At 35.2% G+C, this 24,531-nt stretch overlaps 1 protein-coding gene and 2 pseudogenes across 1 annotated transcript; all 3 read right to left on the bottom strand.

Moving 5' to 3' along the window:
• Positions 1–10,775: 10,775 nt before the first annotated feature.
• LOC148203565 (uncharacterized) lies at positions 10,776–13,772 on the bottom strand (annotated as a pseudogene).
• Positions 13,773–17,445: 3,673 nt separating this feature from the next.
• On the bottom strand, positions 17,446–18,742 carry LOC124837846 (subtilisin-like protease SBT1.8 pseudogene; annotated as a pseudogene).
• Positions 18,743–22,556: 3,814 nt separating this feature from the next.
• On the bottom strand, positions 22,557–24,162 carry LOC124821948 (uncharacterized). The gene is made up of 3 exons (XM_047293887.2): positions 23,794–24,162; positions 23,561–23,690; positions 22,557–23,441 (listed from the first exon to the last, which is right to left on the bottom strand). The coding sequence occupies exons 1-3, from the start codon at positions 23,924–23,926 to the stop codon at positions 22,742–22,744; spliced, it is 963 nt and encodes a 320-aa protein (XP_047149843.1). The 5' UTR covers positions 23,927–24,162; the 3' UTR covers positions 22,557–22,741.
• Positions 24,163–24,531: the final 369 nt, after the last annotated feature.

Here is a 24,531-nt window from a genome sequence, read left to right as displayed (position 1 = left end):
TAGCTTGAGACCCTAAAACTTGTGCAACCATTCTTGTTGTAAATGTTCTTCTACCCCCTTCGTTACCTGGTGTTGATCCTCCTCCACTCGCAATTGGCCTTGTGGATGTTCTTGCGGCTTCTGTTCTTCCTTCAGATCCTTCTCCACTCATAGTTCCCCTTGTTGATGTTCTTCTAGATTGTGGTCTTAATGCAGATCTTCCTCCACTCGCAATTGCCCTTGTGGTCTGTCAATGGAGTAAGGTAATTAGATTTGACATTGTGTAAATAACAGAGGTTCAAAATAAAATAATAGGAAGTTGTACCTTTGTGGTTTTCTTTCCCTTTGTACAGGTTCTAAATTATGTCCATATTGATGACAATTGCTACACTTCATAATAATATAGTTTTTTGACAACTTTGTATGACTGACATGCTCATCAACTTCCCTTCTTCTTAACTTTTTAGGCCTCCGAGGAGGTGTTTTATAAATGGGTGGTAGTAGTGATGCAGAATCAGTTCTAGGCCACAGTTGTTGTCCATTGATTGGAATAATTTGAGGCCCATAACAAGTTTCATAAGCATGTTTCTTGTAATATGGATGAACATAAGTTTCTGGGTTCTCTAATTTATAATGAATGGATGCCATAGCATGTCTGCAAGGTATTCCTACCAAATCCCAAAAGTAACAATTACATGTATGGTTACTTAGGTCAACTACAAACTTGTCCATTGTAAAGCCATGAGTGAACCAAGTTTCGCCTTGGTGAACCAAGTTTCGCCCAAGCAAAAAAGCTCTAGTGGCTCAACCTTAATTGCAGGACATTTTCGCCTAGGCGAGCAAGGTTTAGCTTAAGCGAAAATGTTTCATTGGGCACCCCAAATTTTAGCATAAATCTCGCCTAGGAAACTCAATTTTAGCTCAAGCGAAAATGTTCTAGTGGGAACTGGAATTTGAAACTCAATTCTCGCCTAGGCAAGTCTTCTTTTGCGTAAGCACAATTATCAGTAAAACTTGTGTTTCAGTTTTCTGCATATCTAGCCCAGGCGAGAAGGTTTAGCTTAGGCGAAAATAATGCAGTTTTTGCCACTTTTGAAAATTTTCAACCTTTACTCACCCAATTCATGATGAATTCAATATAATTAATCCAAAGACACATATAAATCTATTCCTCAATCAATTATCTATCATTTCCAGAAGTTTCACATCATCAAATGCAAAATCAAACTCCAAACTCAAATTTCACAATTTGGCCAAAACAAGGCAATTTTTAACATTCAATGAACTCAATTTTGGCAACAAAACTTATTATCATGCATGACACAAACATTTTTGTACAAAAAGCACTTAGGCATGCATGGTTTGCCCTATTGAGACATTTAAATGAATTACATGTATGGTTACTTAGGTCAACTACAAACTTGTCCATTGTAAAGCCATGAGTGACCTCAAACATTGCATCCCCAGCCCAAACAACAATCCAATTCCCACTCTTTTCGACTTCCCTATCAAGCTTTTTTCTTGGTTTAGGCATAACATCTCCCACATATGTCTTTACTTTTTCTCTTAGTGTTGCAAACCTACTCATAATGTATGACCTAATCCACTCCATCATAGTAATGATAAGTTTGTCTCTTGCCACTAAAATTGTACTATTAAATGACTCAAACAAATTATTGATCAAGACATCACATCTAGGATAACTACTGAATGCATGTTTACACCAAGATTTTGTTGGAATTGAAAGTAACCAATTATATGCATCAATATTAATATTCTTCAACTGACCCATTTTTTTTCCACTCCTGAACAAATGTTGCCTTCCCAGCCCCCATCATAAGGTCTCTAATGATCACTCCTCCACCAAATTTCTTCTTGTAATTGTTGTACAAATGCCTTAAACAGAACTTGTGCTCCACCCCATTCAAAATCTCCTCAAACACTGTCATTAATCCCTACAAAATAAGAAGATGAACCTTTTACTTAATAATGAAAATTATATTAAATGAAATTAGATAATAAAACAAACAAATTACCTTTTGTTGATCAGAAATAAATACCCAACGTTGACAATCTATGTCCCCAATATCAGCCAGCAACAATGTCAAAAACCACCTCCAAGTGTCTTTGCATTCACTTTTAACCACAACAAAAGCTAGTGGGAAATATTTGTCATTAGGGTCTCTGCCCACTGCCACTAACAACTGACCACCATATGTTGTCTTCAGATGACAACCATCTACCCTAATGAAGGGCCTGCAACTACCTAAGAAGCCCTCTTTACAGCCCTCTAAACACATGTAAAATGACCCAAACCTTGGTGGCAAACTGGGTTGGGGTTGATTGACTTGAATCTTGAAGGTTCCAGCCTTAACTCTTAACAATTCAGCCACATAATCATATAAACGACCATATTGTCGTTCTCCATCTCCTATTAAAGAATCCATTGCAATTTCTTTTGCTTTTCCAGCTTTCCAAGGAGTTATTCCAACACTATATGACTTCTTAATTTCATCAATGATTTGGTTCACTGTCATGTTACCCACATTTATAAATTTGTCTACTAATACTTGTGCAATCCAATGTACACTTGCACTTTTGTTTCCAAAAACCCTTCCACATTTGTGACGCCCAACCAAAGTTTTCACCCTAAAAGTATGGCTGCCTCCTACCTTGCTAGCCATAATTAAAAAACCATACTTCTTTTTACACACTGCCCTAACTCTTTTCAGATCATTCTCCACAAACATAACTACTTTTCCATTCAAAATGCTATGCTCCATTAACACATTTTTAAACTCTTTCAGTGAACAAAACTTCATCCCCAATTTAAATTTGAAGCTCTTGTTCATATCATCCGCTTTATACTTTGGAAACTTCCCCCTATTCAAGCTCACACTTTCATCACTATCTACATCTGAAGACAATTCATCACTATTTTATTCTTCATTTATGTCATGGTCTTCAACTTGTTCATTAATGATAAATGAACCTTCACCAACATTGCTTCTTCTCCTGACCGTTTTCTTCTTCTTTTTCATTCTACTCCACCTATCCAATACAAGATTGATATTTCTACGATCATGTAGCACCCTCCCATTCTCCATCCCAAACCCATCATCATCATTTGTCATTCTTTCTTCTTCACTGTCATCCATTTTATCTTCGGCTGAACCTTCTTCTTCCTCAACCATGTTGACCTCTTCCTCATCCATATTTTCCTCTTCCTTAGCCATGTTAACCTCATCGTCACCCACATCCACGTCTTCCTCAATCATGTTAACCCCATCCTCACCCACATCCGCCTCTTCCTCAACCAAGTTAAGTTCATTGTCACCCACATTTACCTCTTCCTCCATGTCGTCTATGTGTCCTACCTCTACCTCTTCACCAAGAGTAATAAACATAATTTCTTCTGCCTCACTACGAACATGTTCGACATATATTTCAATCTCTTCATCATTTGCGCCTCTGCATAGTTAGCCAAGTTTAGTGCTTCCTTGTCATCACTCACTATTCTGAGATTGTTCATTAGTCTTTGTTTGGAGCCCTTCAACCATAGCTTGAACTGTCCATCATACTTGAAATCTTTAATAATGCCCACTACTTCAAAGTACGACCAACGATCAGGATCAACTCCTTTTATAACGTGTATCTCTCTCCCAACATATTGTAGTCCCTTATTGTTAACAAACTTGCCCATGTGATACAAAGACACATCGAAAATCATTTTTAAACCTACATTGTAACATCAACAATTTCTAACAAATAACAGCAACCCTAAACGAAAATGAAAAGGAAAAAAATTTACTTGCTTACACGTTTCCAATACTTGCAAAGACGTTTTTCACAACAACCCGAACAAGCACCGCAACCACACGAACCACGACAACCACACGAAGAATCGCAACGCCACCAAGCACCGCAACCAAACCAAACACTACTACCACAATTAGATGAACAAAATAACCCTAATCGTCATTTCTTAAATTGGATTGAAGTTTCGTAAAGAACCCTAATTATCCTTCAAAATGAATAACCCCTAATTTCAGCTCAGCGTGAATAATCCCCACCAACTTAATTTCTAACTGTACGCATGGCATGAAACGTGGCACACCGTTAGCCAGCTCATTTAAAAATTAACGTTGTTGGTTCTCGAGGACTAAATATTACAGTTTCATTAAGGAGAAGGATGAAAATGAAGCAAACTTTGGAAGATGGACTAAACCCAAAAACGCTTGATAGTTCAGGGACTAAAAACATTCTTAACTCAAATTAAATTTCGGCTCAATTTAGATAGAGACTAAATTGAATAAAATTAATTAAAATTGGGATTGAATTGAACAAAATTAACAAAACTTGTGACTAAATTGAATATAAGACATTAACATGTCGCACTTATACTAACACATAACAATGACACTAACTTGACACATGAGACTGACAGTGACACATGATATCATGTTGATTTGACACGTGAAATTTTTTTATAATTATGAAAAAGTTAAAAAAGATTTAAAAAAAACTATGAATTGAGACGTGACATACAATGTTTACGTTTCGTTAACAATTTAAACATCGTTACAGAAAAGAATCAAATTGACCAAAATTTACCAAAAATGGCACATTGAACAAACTCAACGAAAATAGGAACCATAATAGTATTTAAGCCTTTTTCAAAAGAAGTAATTTGTTTACAGAACTTAGACCAAATAGGAAAAACTTTATTGCATTATACACAATGTCTAAATATGATAGTCAAGATTAGAGACTCCCTACTGGAATCATTCATCCTGTGATTGATTTTTGCTCTTACTTGTAAGTTCCTTTACTTAGACCAATATGATGATCATTGCAAAAAAAGAAGCACAAACAAGAAAAGGGTAAGCTAACTATAATTTGAACATACATATATTTTAAATTTATAAAACAAAACAGTCCCTATTACTTGAAACACCAAACCATGCATTCTACTTTAAAACAAATAAGTCATATACATGATATATTATTCTAGACTCAATATCTAGATTTATGAATTGACTTAGACACAATAAGTCGTGCACCTGCCATATAATAGTGAAACAAATTATAAGATCGGTCATACCAAACTGTGCACTCTTAAACCCCTCATTATCAAGGTAAGTTATCATATGGCTTCACCAGGAAAACAGTCATATCCCAAATACTGTCATAAAAACTTCATTCAACTCTCACCACCTAGATTATTACACTCTATGTGAGTTTTTGTAAGCCTGGTAGAGTATAAGATAGTTTTTGACCAACATGTATCCTTAGTTAATGCATAACACTAAACTATTAAGAACTTGCACTTCTTCCTTAGAAGTCAAAACACCAAACAATCATACAATTCAAATATCTACAATCTTCATTTTCATTGTTCCACTTTATACTCATAAATCTCATGTATATTCCATAGAACCATATTTCTCAAAGGATCCTCACATTTTAATATCATAAAGTCATCTATAAAATCAGTAGACTTGGTCAGCAAGTTCCTCTGAAGGGACCCTCACTCATAGAATAATAGTCTTACTCAACGAGTTAAGCACTAGAACAAAAATACAAGTTTATTCACCCAACGAGAGTAGACTCGCCAAGTGAGGTCTCCTCCTTTAACTCTCTACCAAGGTCGAGTTTGGCTTTCGCTATACCAAACTCAATTTTCACACTCTCCTAACAAGAATATGGCTTGCCTAGTGAGTTTGTGTAACATAAAATAGTAAATTTGCACTTCAAATAACGCCCATCATTAACAATTAACATTACATGCTTCATTTAACACATCAACATACCAATTTCCAATCTAAACAACTCATGATCAATAAAATATACCATTTCACACAATCAATCTAATCTTTGACTCTCAATAGTCAATTCAACACACATATCAAACAGGCACATTCAAACATTTTACCTAACACCAAACTAGCTCAATCCAAGCACCACTCAACAATTTCAATCACAATCCAGTAAGATTAACCAACAAAAGCACAATTCAAAGTAGAAGAAAATTTAATTAACTTCCCGTACCTTGGAAAAAAACAACATTTGCTCTCAAAGATGCTCTTTAGAGCTCTATTTCACATAAGACCTAACTTGACAACAACACCCCCCCCCCCTCACCACCACCACTAATTAGAGACTTAAACATGTCAGCTAAATCATAAAGCAACATAGATTCATAAGAGTGTCTTTGAGCCACAAGCATAGCCCTAACAACTTAAAAATTAAAATACCTCAAAAAGTGATGTGTACATGACTCACCATGAAGTAATGAGGGACCTTCCAAGAAGAGTGACTAGAAACTTTTTATGTCTTTTTGTAGAAACACCTTTATACTTTGTTTTTTCTAACATTTATATAAGGGGCTTTGCAAAACTTGTAAAAGGGTTGAATATTTTGAAGTTTATACACTTTGTTCGACCTTGTGTGAATGCTCTCACAGGAGTGTCATCTTCTCTAGCCTTATCTTGAGCTAACAGTCAAGTGGTGACCTCCCTACTCATCTTAAATTGGTAAGCGTTTGTGTCCCTCTAAGTGGCATGCCATCCTTGAGCTTGCCCTCTCGTTTTCATATCTTGCATCCTTTACTTCATGTTTGCTTCCTTTTGGTTCATTTTATGATCTTTTACTATTCAACCATTTACTTTACTTGTGTTCTTTTTTTTTTGTTGCTTAAGTAAACCTCTTGTTGAATCTTTTGGCAAGCGTACCAATAGTCAACTGTAGTATAATGATTTTTAAGTAAGAGTATCGATCCCACGAGGAACAACTTCAATTAAATAGATAAATTTATCTCAAACAACATATATACAAGGGTATTCAATCTGATTCATAATGGATTTTGATAATTTATACTATGTTGCCTAAAAGTAAAATAGTAACAGCAGATAAGTTAAAGAAAGTTTAATATGAAAAGTTGGGATTGAATTCATCTATCTCACTCGTCTGCAATCTGAATTAATATAAACATATAGCAACTGAAATTACCAATATTGATGCAACACACAAAAGTCAATTATATTGATTCCTCGCGTATAAAATTCATAAGATTAGTTCCTTGAATATTGATTCCTCACATATCCAACAAATTGTCCAACATTATATTCAAGTGTTATAAGCAATTGATAAACTAAAATCTACCCCTAGCATCACAAGATATCAAGTATTCTTGTTCAGATCAGATTTTAGAAATATTTTCCAGTCACGTCTAAAACCCACATTCATGAAATTATTGATCAGATAGAATCAAGCACTAAGAGCCGAACAAAAGTACCAATATTGAATAAAAACATAAATGCTATATATAAATATCACCAGATTACATCCGAGTTCAAGTCGATTACATTCAATCCCAAGAGAAAAGATTAACCACTCATGGTAGCCATTAGCATTCTAAGAGATGAAGAAGAAGATTCTCCAGCTAAAGCGGAAGAACAACCCTTTCGATAACTCTGTGATTTTTCTCTGCTGCTCTCTCTGTTCTTTCTTTCTTTCTAACTCGTGAGTATATATATTGCGTGAATTCTCGCTTAAGCTAGATGATTATCGCTTAAGCGAGAAGAAACTTCTTGGAGAAGATGGGTCATTCTCGCTTAAGCTAAATTATTCTCGCTTAATCGAGAATGACTTATAAAGTAATGGCTTCTTGGACGAATCTTGCTTAAGCGAGATCATGTTAGCTTGGACGAATTGTTGCAGGATTTGCTCTTCTTTCTTTTCTCTTCTCTCTTAATTTACCTAGAACATATACAAAATAGGGATCAAATGATTTCCTTTTAATCAATAACTCAGAAACATATGATTACATTTCATCTTTCTTAGATTGGGGCGAATTGATACAAATGTACACAATTTAAAACATAAGTGTCAAAATTTCATATGAAAATTTACTACTTTTTTGGACTTATCAACTCCCTCAACCTAGCATCTTGCTTGTCCTCAAGCAAAGTAATAAGATCCCAACAGCTTTTCAAAACTCAAACCTTGAAATTGGTTATTTGAGAAATCAATTTCATAGTCCTTACAAGACAAATTGTGCATTCCAAACTACATATTCAAAATCAGAAGCAAATGGTGAATCCAATTATCAAATAAAAGCAGGATAAAAGTGCAACAAATTTTTCAAGGCAATCAATTATAAGAACCATTGATTCTAACAAAGGAAATTCTCTCTTATATCTTACAAGGATGTGTTTATCTCATTTCCACTGAAATTGAACAAATTAAAACTGCCATTCATTTTCAATCAAACAACACACATAATCAACATGAATCTCAAGGACTTTTAAAGGTTGCAATGAGGCTGGGCTTCCAAGAATTATGTTTTTTCAAGATAACAAAATCACAACTTTAGAAAAGAGAGCATAACTACACTTTAAACCCACTTCCAATTCTACTCTCAATTCATCCCATCTCATACCTCAAAACCTAATGTTTCTTTTTCATTCATTATTCACTCCTTCTTTTTCTTCTTTCCTTTTCTTGTTTTTTTTAATACATTTCTATACAATACTAAGAAGTGAATTATAGTACAAAATACTCAGCCCCTTTCTTTTCTAAGTACAATTCCACCAACCAATTCCCATTTTAAAATTGAATAAAATGCAGCTATGCTCTTTATCCCTAAAGTGTGCAAAGGGAAAGGATACTAATTAAAGTTAAGGTTAAGGTGCATAATTCAAAGCAATTAGGCTCAAATGGGCTATCACAAAAGGATCATTATTCCTAGGTTGGATGTTTGGCATTGAGTTATTTAAATTCAACAAAACTGCCTTGATCATTTCCATGCTTCAAGTGTGATGTTATCCAAATGAAAACTCAAGCAATATCAACTTGACAACAAACAGTGGAAACTCTTAAACTGTTTAAGGATTCACACACTCACTGGGTTCTGTGTTTGGTTTCTTTCCTTAGTATATCACTTTGTTACAATTGATTATCTTAACCAATTATCCAACACTAATATCTTAATCCCATTTAAATATGGATTCAACCAAAATTTTCCTTTTTTTTTCAGTTGTACTATCTTAGGACACTTTTTGAAACTTGATTTCTCTTTAACCAATTTCCTCAAGAAATATTTTCTTATAATTCCCAAAAAAATTCATTTTAGCTGTGTGTGTGCTCTGTGCAATATTAAGCAAAAAGTAATCGAAATTGTACATTCTAACCAAAACAAATAAAGAATAATATTACTAAAATAAAAGTTCTGCAGTAAAAAAAAACGTATTTCATTGAGTTTTGGAGGTTTGAATATTGTTATGTGTCAATCTCCCCTCATAACTCTATCAAAATCAGTCTAAAACTCCTCCTCTTGAAGGTCGCAAGCCTGATGTGAATCCGGCTGCACAACTAATGTCAGATCTAGTTGGTCCACTTCCCCTTGGAAAAATTGGACTGTCCCTAGGCCACTGTAAGTATGCCAAGAATTATGGTGGAGTCATGCTTGGGTATGGTCCTCGAACATTGTTATAGAGGTACTCATAAAGGTGGAGTTGTCCTTTATGGTGCATTTCATCAATTAAGTTAGGCATTTCATTGAACAGTTCATGTGCATCTTCATAAATAAAATTTTCATGAATTAATCCATGCACAAACAACCTACACTATTTAGTTATACCAACAACTCACACTTAAACATTCAAAACAATTCATGGACAACAACAACCAACATGGGTACTACCTTAGGGTTCCACAAAACATACAGAGAAAAAAAAACCCCAAATTTGTTCGGTGGAAATAGAAGATAGGGAAGTAGAACTTACCTTCAAGGGAAATTAGCAAAGGGAGGAAGTCATCGGTGAGTTAATTTTGTGCCACTGTACCAATAATTTGCGCCCTATATTTTTAGGAGAGAAAGCACGATTTTGTAGAGAAAAGGGTTATGAACCAACTCTTCCTTTTCTGAGTTTTAACATAGGGTCATGTTTTCTCGCTTAAGCTAAAACTTTTTCGCTTAAGCTAGATTGACAGGATTTCAAAAGTTTTGCCCTGGTGAACCAAGTTTCACCCAAGCAAAAAAGCTCTAGTGGCTCAACCTTAATTGCAGGACATTTTCGCCTAGGCGAGCAAGGTTTAGCTTAAGCAAAAATGTTCCATTGGGCACCCCAAATTTTAGCATAAATCTCGCCCAGGAAACTCAATTTTAGCTCAAGCGAAAATGTTCTAGTGGGAATTGGAATTTGAAACTCAATTCTCGCCTAGGCAAGTCTTCTTTCGCATAAGTACAATTATCAGTAAAAACTTGTGTTTCAGTTTTCTACATATCTAGCCCAGGCGAGAAGGTTTAGCTTAGGCGAAAATAATGTAGTTTTTGCCACTTTTGAAAATTTTCAACCTTTACTCACCCAATTCATGATGAATTCAATCTAACTAATCCAGAGACACATATAAATCTATTCCTCAACCAATTATCTATCATTTCCAGAAGTTTCACATAATCAAATGCAAAATCAAACTCCAAACTCCAAACTCAAATTTCACAATTTGGCCAAAACAAGGCAATTTTTAACATTCAATGAACTCAATTTTGGCAACAAAACTTATTATCATGCATGACACAAACATTTTTGTACAAAAAGCACTTAGGCATGCATGGTTTGCCCTATTGAGACATTTAAATGTTAAACCTCACCCTTTTGCATACAAACACATAATATACACACAAACACAATTAACACACAAGATAAAATTCAAATGTGAAAACATAATTAAACATTGGGTTGCCTCCCAGAAAGCGATTGTTTAACGTCACGAGCCTGACGCCTATATCATTATGTTTTGTCCAATTGGATGATTGTGGCAAGTCTATCAATCTCACCAACCAAGGAGGGCTTCAATCTTTGCCCATTTACAACCCAACTTCTTTTGGTTTCAAGATCCTCTAACTCAATAGCTCCATAAGGTTTGACAACCTTGACAAGAAACAGTCCTCAGCATTTTGATTTGAGTTTTCCAGGAAATAACCTTAACCTGGGATTGAACCGTAACATTGATTGGCCTGGGTAGAGTTCTCTCTTGAAAATTTTCTTGTCATGATAAGCTTTCATCCTTTCCTTGTAGAGCTTAGAGGATTCATAAGCATTGAATCTCATTTCTTCAAATTCCTGCAATTGTAATCTTCTTTTCTCTCTTGCTGCCTTTGAATCAAAATTTAAAAATTTCAAGGCCTAGAATTCCTTGTGCTCCAACTCGACTGGTAGGTGACATGACTTACCATATACCAGCTGAAATGGGGATAAACCAGTAGGAGACTTATAAGCAGCTCTATATGCCATAGTGCGTCATCCAGCTTTTGACTTTCAGTTTTCTTTTCTTACTGCAATTTCTCATATTGTATTTCATTCAATGCAATTGCTTTTGTTGAATTCAAGTGTATCAAATATTCATCAACTTTCATCTCATCTTCTTTTTCCAACTCATCACAAACACCAATTAAAACTTTCTTCAATGGACTTGCTTTTGTCAATTATTTCTTGGTTGATAAACAAATTTCATCTACCACATCCATTTTGAAACACTGTTGTTTGTCTTTAGGGTGTTGGATTGCTTCAAAAACATTAAAGTTGACTTCATCATCCTGCACTCTGACCTTTAGTTTTCCATCATCAACATCAATAATGACCTTAGCAGTCTTCATAAAAGGTCTTCCCAGTATTATAGGAACTTCAACATCTTCCTCAATATCCATCACCACAAAGTCAACTGGGAACATGAATTTATCAACTTTAACCAAGACATCCTCTGCCACACCATAGGGATATTTCATGGATCTATCAGCTAACTGTAATGTCATCTGTGTAGGCCTTACTTCCAAATCCCATATTCTTTTTAGTATGGACAAAGGCATCAAATTTATACTGGCACCCAAGTCAAGTAATCCTTTACCTACTGGCAATGTCCCGATTGTGACTGGAATGGTGAAACTTCCAGGGTCCTTGGACTTTTGAGGTAATGATTTTTGGATTATAGCATTGCAGCCTGCTTCAAGCTCCATTGTTTCTTCAGAAAATCTTCTTTTCTTTGTCAGGAGCTCTTTCATAAGTTTTGCATAGGTTGGCATCTACTCCATAGCTTCCATAAAAGGAATATTAATCTACAGTCGGTTGAAAATATCCATGAACCTTAAACTGCTTTTCCTTATCCCTTCTGGACGAGTTCTGAGGGTAAGGTAGGTTCTTCAATTGTGGTACCTGTTTCTCACCTTTCTTCCTCTTTTTCTCTTTATTTCTATTTATTTATTCTTTTTCTTCTCTTTTATTCACATACTCACTTTTATTTTTATCTTCCTCTCCCTCACACTCATTTTTCTCTTTCTCATTTTCTTTTTTCTCCAAAACTTCCTCCTCCACAACTAGATTTTCTTTGATCCCTCTTCCCACAATTTTACCACTCCTAGTAGTAATTGATTTACAATGTTCCTTGGGATTAGTTTGGGTGTTTGAAAAATGACCTACATGTTGATCTGATAGTTGTTTAGCCAACTGTCCAACCTGTGTTTCAAGATTTCGGATTGAAGCTTCTGTATTTTTCTGATTGGTCATAGAGGCTTGCATGAATTTTTCAAGAGTATCCTCCAATTTGGTTATTCTTTCATACATAGATGGATTTTGTTGTTGATGTTGATAAGGAGGTTGTCTATTTGAAGGACCAACATCTTGTTTCCATCCAAACTTTTGACTTTGATTGTTTCTCCACCCGTGTGTAAAGTTATTCTAACTTTGATTTTGTTCCTTGATTACTCACATATTGAACTTCTCCTTCTTGTGGGCCACTTTGATATGAACAATGACCATTGGGATGGTCACCTCTACAGAAGTTACATCTCATGGGTTGTTGACTACGAGAAGATTGTACTGCTTTTAATTGCTTAGGTAGATTAGCCATCTGTTTGGTTAATGCTTCCATCTGTTGAGTCAGAATTTTATTCTGAGCTAAAATTGCATCTATAGTACTGAGATCAAGCATTCCTTTTCGTTGAATTGTTCGTCTATTATGTTGAGCTTGATGGTATGTAGATGTTAATGCCTCAATGATTCTTGTTGCTTGTTCTGCATCTACAGACATCATTGTTCCTCCAGCTGCTGCATATAATATCATTTTGGTGTCTGGCCTCAGACCATTGTAGAAAATATTTAGTTGAGCAATATCTTCAAACCCATGATTTGGGGATCTCCTCAATAAAGAATTAAATCGTCCCAAGCTTCACAGAATGGCTCATCTGGTCCTTGCCTAAAAGTAGAAATCTCAGCTTTTGCCTTAATGTAACGAGAAGGTGGAAAGAATCTATTCAAGAATTTATCTTCTACATCACTCCACTTGTTCAGACTTTGGTTTGGATGTGATTTAAGTCATTCCTTTGCTTTTCCTGTCAAAGAAAAAGGAAACAAACGCATATATACATGGTCAAAATCTCTTTCTTCAAATCTCATAGTTCCTATCAATTCATAGAACGTGGAAAGATAATATATGGATCTTCATTATCCATTCCAGTGAATTGATGAGAACTGATTAGGCTAAGGAAAGTTGGCTTCATCTCCAATGTTTTAGTGGTGGGCGGTATTACTATGCTAGAAAAATATCTTGGCCCTTGTTGCATAGCATAGTTTTCTAGTGTTCTTCTAGGTGGGGTTGGTCTTTCTTCCGCCATATTCTGTTTCCAGATGTGTGATGAAAGTATTGGAAGATTTTTCCTTTGTTTTTCCTTGCTTCTTCTTATTTTTGCCTCTATTTCTTCTAGTAGTTTTTTCTATCTCTTGGTCAAATGCTAATTGATCTTTAGAAACCTGACATCTTAAGAACATAAATCAAAACATCTCAAGCAAGGATTAGTACAAAAGAGAAACTAAATAAACTAAATAAATAAAAAGAAATATATTCACAAAGCCGGATGAGATAACTTTAAAAAATAGCCTTGCTTTGCTCGAAAATCACTTTGCTCAAATAGCTCTTCTCATCTCCTCTAGCCTCCTTCATTGGTTAGATGTGTTGAGATTTCGTTTGCTCACCATACCTTCATTGATTTTATTTCCAATTCACAAAAATTCCTAATTTCTTCCGCTGCTTTTTTATTCATCAAGTTTGTTCGATATAAGCTGTAAAATGACTACAAAGAGGTTCTTTGAGGAATCCATTAGTGTCAACTAAATTATGTTAATTTACTTTTGTAATGATATATTTTGTTTATGAACTAGGTCTTCTAAGAACAAGTTGAAACTTTTCTAATTTTTTTGAGTATTTTTTAAAAAATTACAAGATCTAAGGTAAGAGAAGTTAATTTTTTTTTGTTTGGAAAGAATTGATATTGTAATAATAAAATCTTGAAGAACTATAAAATCTTGGAGGATAGTAAGTTATAGGTTTATAGTTGGTTTTGCAATTGAAATTGGAATTTGGGTAGTTAATTTAGAATGCATATAATTAAATGATTAAATGAGAAATACTTTTAGCAAGATCATCTATGATGAAAAGTATTTGTTTATGAGCGTATTTGGTTTGTGCATTTAAATGTGTTAATTCATATTAAGTTATTCATGTTGCTTTAACATGTGAGATATTTGAAGTTGGTATTTGTATTTATGTTATTTAAGTATGAGACTTTGAATTCAAATGAATTAAAACAAGTATATCTAAGTAGTGTAAAAGAGAGAGCTTGTTTTAGGTTGAAAATGTCTCTCTCTTGCTCGGGTAACATATGTCACTCAAATAAGAAATTTTATTTACAAACTATTTTTGGTAGCTTAAATAAGTGAGAGAGATCATGTCAATTTCTTTTTATCTAGAAGTTTGGTTACTCAAGTGATAAATAACCACTTGAGTGAGAGAGAAACATGAACAATTTTCTATGCCATAATAAGAGTTTGGTTGTTCAAGCATTTTGAAGATCCTAAAGTGACTAAATGTGGACCCTTAAGCCGTTCTTGTACATTTGAACTAGAAATAAAGTGCATCAATTCTATCTCCTTTGAAAAAAGGCCACTCAAATGACCATCACGTTTCTATGAAATATCTCTTTGATATTGTTTTACTTGAATTTAATGAGTTGTATTATAAATGTATGATATTCAATAATTTTGATGCAAAATGGAGATTTTGACAATGAAAATAAATTGTTGAGAGATCATAAATGAATGATACAATAATAAATCACAAGAGAATAATTTCTAAACAATCAATAAAAGTGGTAGATATTAAGATTATAGACAAGTAGTGAGTAATTATTATTAAATCACATATTAAGGATTTAAATGAATTAGCTCTTACCAGAAAGATAAATCTATATTTATTAATATAATATAAGAACTTAATTACTTTAAGCATAGTGAATAAGATAAATTATGTTTATCTGACGTTTAAATTGATTAATTATTTTATATATTAATTGACTAGTTAGTTTAACTTGTGTATTATTTATATTGTTGTGATTTAATAGAAAACTAATGATGTTCTAGAATTAGGAATCCAAGGAAAATATAGAAAAATTCTCCAAATGTTTATATCTTCACATTTTTTTTAATGTAATACGTTTGAAAGACTTTGTTTCATTCTATTCCACTCAATTCCCCTCATGTATTTCATTCTCTTTTATATTCATGATTAGATATTGAAGCCTAGCCTTAAAAAACTTCGGTAAAACCCATTAGAAAATCTTGATATGTTGTGTAATTTGCAAGTACTAGCTTACTTTGTGAGGGTAGAAGAGATATTAGTGAATTGAACCGTTTTAAAATATTAACTAATTATTGTTTTATATTTTAGGTATTTGAAAAAGGAAGCATATCAAATGATATAAAAAATGAAGAAGTACCAAATGACGAAGACAATGAAAAAGTATCAAATGATGAAGACAATTGAAGAAGTACAAAACTATAATTATTATTCATAACATGTTAATTTTAACTTTTAAGAAACATTAATTGTATTTCTAATGTTTACAATTTATATAATAATATTTTGGTTTATATTTAATGTTTACATTTAATTTTGGTTTCATATTATTTAATTTTGGTTTATTAATGATAATCAAGTCATTTGAATAATAAAAAAATTAAATTATTTACATTTCCGGCGGTTTTGGAAAACCCTCAAAAGTACCGGCGGTTTTCATAAACCCTCACAAATTACCGGCGGTTTTGCTTAACCCCGGTTATTTCCGGCGGTTTTAGTAAAACCCCCACTACTACCGGCGGTTTTTCAAAACTCCCGCTAATTGCGGCAGTTTTTAAAAAAACCGCCGGTAATTACTTAGCGACGCAGGTTTTCCCAACAGTTTTCCTAACCGCGGGTAACATATTTTCCGGGGGTTAAAACCGCCGAAAACAGAAAAAATAACCCCCGATAAAAATCTAATTTTTTGTAGTGTTAGTATTATAAACTGTACATTTATATATTTGTATATTTTTTATGCTTATTTTGTAGAACTTGTTTAAAATCAAAGACTTGGTCTAAAGCCACTAACTAACTTAATTACTTTGTTAAAATTCAAGGAGGAAAAGTTTAGGTATTTTCATTTTAATTAGGAAAATTTTGGTGTTTTCAATAGTGAATCTGAGAAGAAAAATATTTATATAATACATGTAAATTCCTTTAGGTCCCCAAAATGAAGAGAAAAAATAAATTTAGTTAATCGTACGCATAAATAAAGAACTCACTGCAGATGATTTGAAAATAATTAAAAATCCACACGGAAAAAGAAAAGCACACTTAATAACACGCGGTCAGAGAATATATTTAAGAAAACGATATTATATAAAACAAAAATAATGTTTTTCGTACAGTTTAGAAAAATAATAAAAACATTACACACTTCTTATTCAATATCTCAAAAACACTTTTTAACTCAAAATATTTATTTTAATATTATTAACTGGATTCATTCTCTCTCTCATACTTATATACACATTGATGGAATTTGGATAGGAATGGTCGGGTCGGGCATGAATAATGTCTATCCGCAATCTGATCCGCATGCAAAAAATCGTATCCGCAATCCGATCCGTTACTCGCTGGATATCCGCATAAAAAAAATTTGCGAATTATTTTCAACCCGTGGATATTCGTTGGATACCCATTTTCAACCCACAAATATTTAAAAAATATATTTTGTGAATTTTTAAATAAGGTTTAAATTAAATTACAAGTTAAAGAGAACAATTTAATATATTTGTTACATATTAAAAAGACACAATATAATTTTTAAACAAGTTAAAGAAAACAAATACTTAACAACTTTTGAAAAAAAAAAGATATGAAGAAGAAAGGGTTAAATATGTTTTTCGTCCCTTAAGTATCATATGATTTTGGGTTTAGTCCCTACTCGAAACTTTAATGGTTTTTAGTCCTCATAGTTTTAAAACTCTTAATATTAGTCCTTAAAATTGGACGGAGTTAACTTTTAGTAGATGTGACAAACGGCGAGACCACGTCTTATGTCAGCTTGCCTCTTCACTCTCTACCACGTTGTTTGTGCCGTTCGTCTTCTCCAGCAGAGCAGATCCTCCATCGGACCAGCCGCTCAGTCCAAGGCGCCACCACTGGTGAAGGTCTAACGTTCAAAACCGTTCCACGGAAACCGAGAACTACCGTTGGATTAGGATCTGAGGAAGCATATTTCCTGATCTGATCCCCCACGATTCTTCCCACCGCCACAGCCGGTAGAAGGTGGTTGTCTGCTACTAACTCCTCTCCACTCGCTTCTGTGTTCGCCAGAATCATCCCCACCCCACCTGCGTCACGCGGCACCTTGCCCTTATCCACGCGCGCGTTAATCCCTCTATCACAAACCACCACCTTCCCACGAACTAAACTCGGGTCGAGTGAATCGGGCATGCAGACGCTTCCGGACTGGTTCAACCCTTTATTATAAACCAACCCCACCGATTCGGTCCCCATTCCAGTTTTGCTGTAAAGCGAAACACTGGAGTACTGTTTTTTGTTGCCGAGCACGGCGAAGGCGAGGAAATCACGGTCCAACGTCCCAGCCCCAACGGTCATTATCCAGGGTGCAACATTTGCAAGTGAGGCCTTCTCGGGGCCGCTGTTCCCGGCGGAGCAAGAGACGAAGATCCCCCTTGCCACTGCTGCGAACGCGCCTATAGCAATGGTGTCGTGAAAGTACGGCGCAGAGCCGCCGTCGAGGGAGAGTGAGAGCACGTCGACGCCGTCCTGAATGGCGTGGTCCATCCCGGCGAGAATGTCTGACGCAAAGCAGCCGTCGGTCCAGCAGGAATCTCAGGCATACCGGCGTCAGTAAAGCTTGGAGATTCAGGCCACACTATTGTGTCCAGCACCCCCACGATAACGTCGTGCGACGCTTGGTTGAGGTCCTGCACAGTGTGACCCTCCTACAGCCCCGTCTCTCTCTCGAGCCCCAAAAATTGCAGTGTACGCGTGATTGCAGTTGGTAGACTGTCTCGTCGTACACTCCAAGAACATCCTCGGATCTGAGAAGCTCCTGCGCCTGGTCCTCGGCTAGCGACGCCGCAAAGCCGTTGTAGGCATGAGTATAAGAGTAAAGCAAGGGATCGGAATCAGTGGTTAAAGATTGAAGATTTGCAGTGTACCAGTCGGTGTGAGTGGGGTAGATTGAAGGTTTGTTGTTCTGTTTCATGTGAACTATGTATGTCTTCTTGGGCGATGTTAGACACCAGCAGCATTGTGCCACAAGCAAGAGGGACAAAACGAAGGTGAAAAGGGAAGCCATTTCATGAAGAGAGTGAAGGTTTCTAATTTAGTGAATGAATTGTGCAGGGAAGAAAACAGAGAAAAGGAAGTACAGATTAAAGATTAAAGTTTGTGCCTCGCGGAGGCTAGGCTCTATCAGGCGGTGATTGGCAAAGGAACGAGAGAGCTTTTCTCGCGCGCGGAGAAACGGCAAGGAGGAAGAAATCGACGCCGCATCCGGCAATAGTCCCGGGTGGCGATTGGTGTCGTCGGCGACGCCTTAGACTAAGCGACTGGTCCGATGGAGGCTCTGCTCTGCCGGAGAAGACGAACGGCACAAGCAACGTGGCAGAGAGTGAAGAGGCAAGCTGGCATAAGACGTGGCCTCGTCGTTTGCCACATCTACTAAAAGTTAACGTCGTACAATTTTAAGGACTAATATTAAGAGTTTTAAAACTATGAGGACTGAAAACCATCAAAGTTTCGAGTAGGGACTAAACCCAAAATCGTGTGATACTTAAGGGACGAAATTTATATTTAACTCGAGGAAGGAACACCCAGTAACTAAAGTCTCAATTTAGTCACAGGATTAACCCACAAATACCTATCATTGTATGAAACAGAGAGATAAAAAATTTCCAAGAGAACGCAAACAGGAATCCTAAACCCAAATTCCGAAAACGAACGCAATCACATAAATCTCCAAACCGCGATAACCACCAGGGTCTTCAAAAATCCAATCTGCATCAATGAACTAAAATCCAAAAAAACTCAAAACACTCATTCAAATCATAACCCCAAAATCGTGTCACCAATCAACAGGGAATAAATCAAGAATCAAGAAACGAACTCCCAAAACGCGAATCAAAACGTACAAAAGAAACCCCCAAAATTAGAAAACAAATAAAACCCTAATTTCAAATCCCAAATCGGAACAAAACCCATATCAGAACCAAGAGAGAGAGGAAGAGGGAATGAAGCCTACTTCCTACGCGAGCTGAACCAGAAGGAAGAAGAAAAGAGTCCTCCGTTAAGAGAGAATTTTCTAATGGGATTCTATGTATATGTTTGATATCTCTATTAGGGTTAGCTCAAAAGTAATGTAACCCTTTTTTTTCTTTTCTTCTTTTAAAAAAAAAGGTAATTGAAAGGAATCCTAAGTCATTATTATTAAAATTTTCCCTTTTTTAGAGTAATAAAAAAAATTTAATTTTGAAAAATATTAATTAAATTTTTTTTATTATTTTTTTTGGATAACGAGTATCCGCGGGTTGGATAGTATAATACCTATATCCGACCTGTTTAGAAGCGAGTATTAAAATATCCACTATCTGTTACCCGCTCGTAATAAATATCCACAGATAGTAATTTTCGTCGCGGATTTTATTCGCAGATATCCGTGGGTGCAGATTTTTTTGTCATCCTGGAATGATGGGTGGAGAGTTGAATAGACACTTGTAATTAATTTGTTGCGTCTAAATGAGTAATAATGAATGATGAGTAAATAAAAATAATTAGTTGTTTGCATATAAATGAATACAAAAGTTGGTTATTATATAAATATATATATATATATATATATATATATATATATATATATATATGTGTGTGTGTGTGTGTAAGGAGCATTATTTATGTTGTTAAACTAAACATGAGAGAGCATATCATAAAAATAATAGTAAATAAGTGGAGATAGAAAAAAAAAAAGCAATAATCGCATAGAGAGAGATTGGTAGCGTGGAAGTGTTGGAGAGTCACGTGGAGACGAAAACGAAAGAATTAGGTGCCGCTAACGTCGCACTTTTCTTTCTTTACCCACTAACTAAACTATTACTTACTCATATTTCATTTTTATTAGTCAGAAAATATTTAAAAAAAAACTATGTTTCGTAATAAATATTTATATCTTCCAAAATAATGACAGTTGAAATTACTGGAAATTGAAAATAAAGAAATTGGTTTAGGAAGTAAGTGAAGAAGATATGTAATAAAGCAAAAGCATGAAAGACAAAAGGGTGGGTGTCGTAGCTGACGTCACCAACATCTACCTACCCAAACCGCTCGATGTTCGCTTCCTCTTCTGTTCCTGTCTTTGTGCCATGGGTCCCACTTCCCACCAAACACCTTTTCCCACCTATCTATTTCATAATCATTTTATTTATTAAACTAAATATTCACTAATTCCCTTCTAAATAATAAAATTATCTTCCAACAATTAATTGTACTTCATAATTTCCTTTCTAGAAGACGGGAAACCTTCAAACAGAACCTAATTTTCTTAATTAGCTTAGTAGGACTTCAACTTCGACTTTTGTTTCCCTTCACAATTCAAACGTTGACCACACTTATGTTTCGAGCATTGTTCCAGTTTTGTCCAACAAAATTGCTACATCACACTTACCCTTTTCTTTTTCCGACTCTACCAACAATCTTTTTATTGTTAATCAACAAGTGATCAACGCAGGGAATTCTTCCACAACGAGTAATGTTTGGAACAAACACCAAATATTAATCATTAAAATTTACTAATCTTATATCCATTCATTCGTGTATAAACCTGCATGTGTTTTTACCCACAAAGGCTTTTGGTACATGAAATATGATGACACAGGTATTTTGTTTTTCCCGAGATAATGACAATATATATATATATATATATATATATATATATATATATATATATATATATATATATATATATATATATATATATATATATATATATATAATTTTTCTCCTTCTATTTTAAAAAGACATTATAATCAAAGCCTTCTATTTGGTTAAAGTTTATAAGCTTAAATGCGAATGGACTTTATTTGGGAAAATATGTCTTGTTTTTTATATTTCATACTACTGTTTTATGAGAAAATGTAGTTTACTGCAAAACACAAGTTTAATCTGTATATGTTACTGTAAATTGTACTTTAAAACTTGGTTTAAGAAAGGAAAAATAGCAAGCAATAATCTGTTACATTTGCATCAACATACTTCAAATTTTAAAAAAGAATATCTTGTAAAAAACATTCTTGAATTTGAAAAAGTTAAATGTATGAGTATGTGGTATTATTACTTTACAGTACATAAATACAAAAAACAATATCTAGCTTGCGTAGACCAAGAAAGAGGATAGAGGAATGAATTGAATTGTAGCATGTATATGAATGAATGTGAAGGAAAGTTTGTCAAGTATAGTCCAGTTTTCTCATAATTGTCTTGTTCTGGTGACAGTAAACGGTAGGTATGCATTCAAAAGCTGTCTCCTACCTAAACACTAGCTATAAGATATTACAAACATCAATGAATTGAATTTGCTTTCTGTAGCATCCTTCTCTCCTAGCCTCAGCTAGTTAACTTCACCACTGTTCCTGCTGCCACTGCTCACTTTAGATCATATGTATCAAACTTACTGTAACTTACCAAACATAGTTAATGTCTAACAACTCATTACTGACCCACCACTACAACGCCAAGAATATTCAAATTTTAACCAATCATAACCACTTACCTCTCTATTAACTGCCTCTTTCATATCCAAATCCCTCCACCCAACCCATTGCAAATGCTTTCCATGCTAGTTTTTGGGAGAATTTAAAGACATTAAGAAACAAGGACAAGTGATATTTTCATTATTTGAATCAACAGTAAAATCAGCATCACTATAAACATCCTGCGTACTTATTTTTGTTTGTGTTAAATTCAACACTACTTTCTAATTAAAATTAAACAACACGAACAAGTATTTATGTCCAGAATAATGGAACAGTGGTGAAGAGTTGGAACGGTGTGAATTTTTAATCTCTTATAGCCCAGTAAACATTTTTAGAGTGTCTGCAAAGTAAAGCACAAAACCCAGTTTTTAAGAGGCTTCAATTTAGCATTCAACCAAAAATCTCGACCAGCAAAGAATTCACATCCTCTCACGTTTGAAATTCAATTGAATATATAAAAGATGAAAACCAAAATGAAAAGCTAGAGACAAAAAATTATCTAGGATTTTCTCAAAATTTGGGATTCTACAACTACTATTTCCATGTTGTTAACAGAGAGAAGTCACACCAAATAACATGACATTCACGGTCTAAATATTCATGGGTCTGTAAAATCTATATAGATTACTGTCTGTGGCAGTTGTAGTAACCGTTGTAGCAGTAGCAGTAGCACCCATGCCTTTGCAATAACAAGCTTGGTCGCTTTGAAGCCCTAGACTGTAACAAAGACAAACACTCTGGCCAGTAATGTTCCCATACCAATTGTACAACACATGCGGTTTTTGATCATGCTCTTGCGCTTTCAACTTTTCTGGGTTCACCGAAGAAGAAACTTGCCGAGAAGAGGGAAGGCCAATGGAAAGGTCCAAGTTGATTTGATGGTGAGGGAGGGATTCTTCCACGGTAACGCCGCTGCTGCTGTTAGAATCTTCGTCGGTTCCAACCTTCGTTATGGCGTTGGCATAGCCAGTATGGCTCACCAAATGAAAACCGTTGCTGTTGTTACCGTTGATGTTGTTATTAATAACAACATCATGGGCGAGGGTGTTGGAGCTGTTAATGCTGTCGCTGTGTATTTTTTTGTTGGACGATGACGTTGCCACAGGGACAGCGGCGGTGGAGGGAGGCGAAACCGCTGCGGTTGGCGGAGGGGTGGAGGCGGCGTTGATCGGTCGATGGGTTTGCGGGTCGATTCCGCGGCTGTAGAGTTTGCGCTTGATGTGAGTGTTCCAATAGTTTTTGATTTCGTTATCGGTTCTGCCCGGTAACCTGGCGGCAATCAGAGACCATCTGAGAGAAAAAAAGAAAAAGAAAAATGAGAAATTATGATTGGGAAAATTGAAATGATGTGACAGTGTGGGAGAGATTGGAAAGAAGAAGAAGGGAAAAAAGGAAGATGGTGTTAATACTTGTTTCCAAGTAAGCTATGGAGGTTAATGATGAGTTCGTCTTCGTCTTCGGTGAAGTTGCCTCTCTTAAGATCAGGTCTGAGGTAATTAATCCATCTGAGTCTGCAACTCTTGCCACATCTGAGCAAGCCTGTTAGGAGAAAGGAGAAAGGAGAAAGGAGAAAGGAGAAATGGGGTTAGTGTAAAAGAAAGAAAGAAAAGAATTGGTATTGAATTTGATTTGAAAAGTTTACCGGCAGCTTTGGGGAGGGATCTCCAACAACCTTCGCCATGGAGTTTGATGTAGTTGATGAGGCGTTCGTCTTCCTCTTTGGTCCAAGCTCCTTTGTTTGTGTGTTCCTTCTCACAACAAGGAGATCTACCCATGGTTGTGGTTGGTTGGTGAGAGAGAAAGAGAGAGAATAAGATGTTTTGTGTTGTGATGTGTTGTGTTGTGGTGTGTGGGGAATGGAAGCTGGAAAGTAATTGGTGAGAAAAGCGGGTGGAAGGAATATAAATGGGAGGTGGTGGAGAACAAGAGGAGGTGCAATTGACTCGGGTACCTTCTTTTTCTGAGAAGTAATGTAATGTAAGAGAAAGAGAAAAAGAAAGAGAAAGAGAGTATTTGACCGAGTTGGTGAGAAAGACGAGTGGTTACAATTAAGTTAGTGCTGGATTTGGTAGGTAGCTCTGCTTTTCATGTTCCTCAACTTCTTTTTCTCTCTCCTCTCTTTCTTCTTTTTTCCATCTCCCCCCTCTTCTTTCCTCTATTCACACTTTCACCCCTCATACTAATTAACCAACTCTAACTAACTATTTCTTTTAACTTTATTACTTCCCTTTCCCCTTAATTACTCTTCCTCACTTTTACCTCTATATATTTCAAAACATTATATTATAATATTTCTTTCTTCTCAAATATTAATAAATACTAAATCAAATCTATTTTTCCAATCATACCTCACTTACTCCCATGCATAAAACAATATAAA

This window comes from Vigna umbellata, chromosome 2 (assembly GCF_029865625.1).
Source record: "Vigna umbellata cultivar VRB3 chromosome 2, Vumbellata_1.0, whole genome shotgun sequence".
Taxonomy (NCBI): domain Eukaryota; kingdom Viridiplantae; phylum Streptophyta; class Magnoliopsida; order Fabales; family Fabaceae; genus Vigna; species Vigna umbellata.
This window is presented reverse-complemented; position numbering and strand designations above follow the sequence as displayed.

Excerpts from the sequence above, each read along its gene's own strand:
- LOC124821948 (XM_047293887.2), bottom strand. The coding sequence starts at position 23,926 with ATGGGTAGATCTCCTTGTTGTGAGAAGGAACACACAAACAAAGGAGCT. Across the intron at positions 23,691-23,793 it reads ATCCCTCCCCAAAGCTGCCG|GCTTGCTCAGATGTGGCAAG; the intron begins GTAAACTTTTCA and ends TTCTCCTAACAG. Across the intron at positions 23,442-23,560 it reads CATAGCTTACTTGGAAACAA|ATGGTCTCTGATTGCCGCCA; the intron begins GTATTAACACCA and ends TTTTTCTCTCAG.